The 6,081-nt window shown below is 33.4% G+C and overlaps 1 protein-coding gene across 1 annotated transcript in view; it reads right to left on the bottom strand.

The window, feature by feature from the left end:
* Nucleotides 1–1,642: 1,642 nt before the first annotated feature.
* Nucleotides 1,643–6,081, bottom strand: part of LOC121862881 (serine/threonine-protein kinase NLK-like) — a 28,119-nt gene continuing 23,680 nt past the window's right edge. The window contains exon 9 of the mRNA XM_042361257.1: nucleotides 1,643–4,094. Coding sequence (XP_042217191.1) covers nucleotides 4,076–4,094 — 19 coding nt within the window. The 3' untranslated portion in view covers nucleotides 1,643–4,075. The remainder of the gene's footprint in view (nucleotides 4,095–6,081) is intronic.

Here is a 6,081-nt window from a genome sequence, read left to right as displayed (position 1 = left end):
CATTAACTGTTATAATAACTCAACAACAGGCACAAGGCAAACATTAGGAACATTTTCTAATATATACACAAATATATCATCGTTTGGCTTCCTGGATACCTTATCCATATTATCAACAAAATTATTAGAAAAAAAACATGCCAGCACAAGAATTTCTACATAAAAATATCTCACAAATGGTAAAAAAATAAATAAAATAAAATAAAAATTTAATAAATAAACCGAATCCTCAATATCTCTTTGACACCCTGTTCACTAAAATTTGCCCGCCCTAAGTAGTGGCAGTAGTGACCTTATACAAAGCCTTCACAAACACTTCAGCCATCTTAAATATCAGAGAGCCTTCATATGCCTGAAATAGTAGGTGAAATACAGTATTCTACATGGTAGTTTGTCTGTAACATACTTGACGGAGTCACCACTTGCTTGCACCGAGATATAAGAACATGGACCTAACTGTGCTCAGATCAATACAACTTTAAATGACATTAAAATATTTTACATCCAAATATCAGACAACAGTTCATATACCATAACATAAATCATCCTATGGAGCAACAGCAACCAAATTTAAAAGCCAAATCAGGAGTTAGTCTTTTTTTTTTTTCCATAAGTTAAAAAGTTGTCAATTATCAGGTCAATTAAAAATATATAAAAATAGAAAGAAATGCAATAATTAATCTCAATATCATGGTAACATCTAATTTACATATACTGTACATGTGCAAATTTTATGACTCTTTTTATATCGTGTTTAGCACAATATAAAAGACAAAATTGAATGATCTTCTAATCCTCGAAATATACAGTAAAGTACAACAAGGAAAACTATTTCTTTTCTTATATTGAATCCAAAGATAATATTTTACAGAATTAGTGTGATAACTGAATCTGATAACTACAAAGTGGGATCCCTCTGATAATTTCCCGACATGGTAGCCACTGTTTTTAAATAATTCACGACTGTCCAAAGTATTGTAATGACAAACCTAAGTACGTATCCATATTCCAAAGAGTCTGATGTACTGTTTATTCTCTTAAGAAAAAATAGAGGGAGTAGGTATTCCTGTAGAGTAATGATAGACTGGAAGGAAGAAGTGATGGAGGGGAAACATGCAGAGATGTGCAATGACTATGTTTGGGAGAAAGTCGCCATATCCCATCCTAGAGTAATGTAGCGAACACCATACTGTACTGAGCACAATCAGCCAGACAGCGTATAAATGAAATCATTCTCATGTTGTACTTGGAGTGTAATAATGATATTCATTAAATAAATAAATATTTTCATTATGCTGACTTTTACATGACCCTCTTTTAAATATTGTATCTGGACCATTAAGTTTACGACAAGCCAAAATGAGTGAATGGTATGTATGTCGCTGGTACCAGTTACATGTTTAATGATTTAATTTTCTTTTTCTCACTCCTGTCAGAGTGAAAAATATACAAGAGGGAAAAATATGATGAAAGATGGGTCCTAAGTCTAGCAGAGGTATATTATCAGTCATCCCACTTGTACAGTTGTCACAGTATTGAAAACATTCCACTTTGTCTGTCTATTACACTGTACTGGGTTTTTTAATATTCACTTATTAACATAGCAATTAGAAACCAAGTTACTCTTGTCACTTCACTCGTGTTAAAATTTTCTAAAACAATAAAAATCAAACAGTTGATATTTGTTTTTTAAATTCAATAAAATCTGAATTTTGAAACTGCCTATTGATAAAAACTAACCAGGAACAATTATTTTAACAATATGCATAAATGAATAAAAATATACATATTCTATAATGTAAAACAGTATAAACCAATAAATCAACAAATAATTAGGTAAGAAACTGATTGCTATACTGTACATATACTGTACACTCCAAACACAACAATGGTCAGAAGATGCATCACAAGAGTAGCATGACAATATGTAATGAAGTGTTCAGTTTACATACAATTCAATGACCAACATGACCTTGTCAACAGCATTACCCCAGCATTTCTTGCTATAATTATGGATCATTGTCTGTCGCAGTTTATATGTTTCAGTAAATGCTTTTGTATTTAAATGGAATACATAATCTGCAACAAAATACAGTATTCATAACCATGCATGAAAATAAAAATTTTGGTAAAAACCAAGTCCCCTTTTAAGTAAACACAAAATAAACTGAGAATATGTAGACAAGAAGGAAAGTCCCAACAAAAATATGTTTCTTCCTCCAAACATTTCCATTTAAAGACCAATGGCCTAAACAGTCTTATGAAAGATCTAATCCAAAGACGATACTCACACTGAATCAGAGACCTTAGTCCAGTGATAAAAATATCTACCGGGACTAGTGGTTCCCATACTGGGAGAAACTAATACTGTATATTGACATTCTTTTTTCTTTATTAAGAAACTTTCAATAAAATTGTGTAAAATAATGACTTAGTTGAGTTTGAAAGTGATATAAATATGAGTACAGCTTGTAAAATCTATTAAAAGTTAATTAATTTATTTTAAAAAATGAGGAGGGGCAGGAGGATTTGATAAAAAGCAACAGGGGGGGCTTTGTGTGAAAAACTTTGGGAACCACTGTAACTAAGCAATTTTACCTATTGGTTTGGCCATTACCCAAGTGAATCAATGGTCACTTGTCTGTACAACAAAATAAAAGTGTAGGAGAGAATAAGGGAATGTATACGTTTGTGTGAGGAGATCTATTCATAGTTTAATCCATACCCTACCACTTTCTATACTTCCCTTGCACCACTCTCCTATACCATTCCCCTGCTTTCTAGAGGTTTCACCATCCTTTGATCCACCCAACACAAGAGTGGGAGAGGAGAGTAAAGATAACAAATATATCAATGAAGGATAAATGTTACCTAACCAAATGTACATAAAGGTGAGAGTAATACAAAAAAAACCCAAAAAGTGAAAGACCCAAAAAGTGAAAGATGTAAGACAAATAAAAGAAATCATTGAAATAAGAAATAGTTAGTAATGTGGGATACAGTGGAGTTATCAATGAGAGATAGTGTGAAGTCTGACAGTAATAAGTCAGGGGTAGTGTTAAGTTAAAGAATCTGTAGCAGACAATAAGGAGCCCCATGGCACCTAAAAACATATTCATACAGTATATATCAACGGACTGTACAACTGAGAACCAACAGACCCATACTGTAGCTAACATAGTTCAAGGTTCAATCTAAGTACAGTAATGACATGTAACAATACCCACAGTCTCTAGGTTTGTTAATATTAGGTGTCTTGAGTTAATACCTAACAAGAGCCACAGGAATATGGCTAACAGTGGCATCACACTAGCACTGTTGCATCACTTTCTTGCATCACTTTTTCTAAGGATTGTCATTTTTCTGAGTGCCCTCTCACAAATGCATCTAGAACCAGCGTGCATCACTCCTCGTTTGTCAACTATAAACCCAGGTGCTCTTAATGTAAATAAACATCTCATAAGATGTCACAAGAAGGAAGAGCGAAAACGCCAAAATTACGTTTTGAGTAAACTGTGTTTAAAGTTAAGAAATGCATAATTAACTCAAATAACACTCAATTTTAATCATTATGGTGTTATTAATTATGGTTTGAAAGAAACCTTGGTTGTCTGTAGAAATATTATGCAATGCGCTGACTTTTTAATTTTTTTTTTACAATTACAGATAATTATAATTACCCACACTAGTTATCATTAATTTATACACGGAAAAAGGTAATGAAAATGATACCACGAGTATTTCACATAACAGTATACAAAAAGGTATTGCTGCCACTGATTGTGTGAAATTAGTTTACCTGTATATAAACCTTAGAAAATAGGAGAAATAATGGAGTGGAAAATGGTGTGTCAACAACACGTGGGTGAAGCACTAGACTGCATGTGCTAGCATGATGCTCATTAGCTGAAAGTGGCAGGTGGATGGTAGCTGGGAGGTGATTGGCTGTAGTGCTCGCCCTTTCTACTCGGTAAGCTAGACCTGATATTACACCACGCTTAGGAATTGCGCATCAATTTTGTCCCTTATACTACCTGGGATGAAGGTCGATTTTGACATGGCTCACCCCACCACCTCACTTTACAGGTTTCAACCTGCGAGGGGAGAGAGAAAACGGAAAATTGACAAGGTGGTGAGTTTGCCCTTCCTTCTCGTGACGCCTTATATCAGATGTACTGTATTTAGGAATACAGTACAGGGCATGAACATAAAATAAATGTAAAGTTAAGCATTTTATTAAAAATGTGATAGTATTACTTTTCTGATGAAATTTAGATACCAGTATTTTACATGGCTCAATAATCTATCTTGTATAACTATCCTCATTACTGAGTATAGATTTTGACTTGGCCATGGAAACTGGTCAAGCCAGTCAAGTAGAAACGATATATTTCGTCTGAGCGATATGCTCTGGTAAAAAATACGGAAAGTCGGAGAGTTGAAGCAAAAAGCGTTACTGTAAAGCCATCTTAAATTCCAGTAATTATTTCAACTAGTAACACACCTACATATTTATCTCGAGCAAGGATCTGCTACAAGTTATTGAATGGAAACCAAATCTGACACGGACGGTCAGACATTACTGCTATATCTCCTAAACTTTTAGTCAAGGAGATGAAAAGTAATTTCCTATAACATAGCTTTTTCTAGATCAACACACCCATCTACTTCTTTTATACATTTACTCTATAAAGCATCTCTTTAACTTATAACCCACTGCCATTCAGCAGTATCATCATCATTTTATTGCCATTTTCCACCTGTACATTGGTTAGCTTTTCCATTCCCAATTTAATCTGTGAAAATCTCTCAGGAAACTACAATAAACCCAATCATCTACAACTAACATCAATTGACTCAAGGTAAATCAACTTTCAAAAATCAATTCCAAAAGTTCTCGTAACATCCAATCTTCAATACCTGTATGTGTATTCTCCAACACTCAAGTTTTTTAACAATATAAATCAGGTAAGGCCATGCCAGTTTAATCAACCAGTCTTAATCATACCTTCAGTCTTACAATTTTGTCATTATTTAATTACTTTACTTTTGAAAAATCTGAAAGTTAATCTGCAAAATAAAAGAAAACAGCATGTAAGACTATGGGTGGGTGATGCATACTGGAGTGATTGAGTAACTCACTTAAAATTGGGCAATAGTAGAGCACAAATTTGTTATTTGAACAAGTACAACTTAGATTTGGGTAATATTCTTGTTTATGTAAGAAGGTTGTGGACCTTAAAGATCAATTAAAGTAAGAAAAGAAAAAATAAATGAATGTATATACAGTAACTAAATGATGAGAAAATATGGGGCTGATTATGTAACAACACAAATGTTTACAGATAGAGAGAGATGTTAACAGACATACAGAGATGTTAACAAATATACAGAGATGTTAACAAACATAAAGAGATGTTAACAAACATAAAGAGATGTTAACAGATATACAGAGATGTTAACAAACATAAAGAGATGTTAACAGACATACAAAGATGCTAACATACATACAAAGGTTTTCACTGACACACTGCCTCCCCTAACATGCTCAGCATTTTTTCCCTAACTCTTTCAAGTCTTTTCTTCTTTAATGCAGAGTGGTTGGAAGGATAAATATATACTACACTGTACAGTATACACACATTTTCCCTTCATCTGTAGCAATTCATTCATTCTTGCTATTATTAAAGATGCATTCTGCTAGTCACAAAAAGCTATAAATATGAGAGTAAAGGTTAAGAGAGATGAAATGCAGAAGAATGAAATAAAGACATACTGTACACAGAAAAAAGGGATACTGTATTAGAAAGGGTGACAGAACGATGACTTTATAAGACATGTGATTAGTTCAGTGATTAAGACTATCATTCATCAATCTCTAGATGCTAAACAGGGAAGCACTATAAGAAATGTATATAGGTAGCAAAAACATATACGCCAGAAATAGCCCTGTTTAGGATGTGGAGTTCATGAACTTTTGAGAGAAAAAAGTTTTATGACAGCAAACACACAAGAGAGGTGTGTCAATACTTTGTTAGCTGACCCAGTTTAAAAAGTAGAATCCAAGACATTAAATGCAAT

This window comes from Homarus americanus, unplaced genomic scaffold, assembly GCF_018991925.1.
Source record: "Homarus americanus isolate GMGI-L3 unplaced genomic scaffold, GMGI_Hamer_2.0 scaffold24922, whole genome shotgun sequence".
Taxonomy (NCBI): Eukaryota; Metazoa; Arthropoda; class Malacostraca; order Decapoda; family Nephropidae; genus Homarus; species Homarus americanus.
This window is presented reverse-complemented; position numbering and strand designations above follow the sequence as displayed.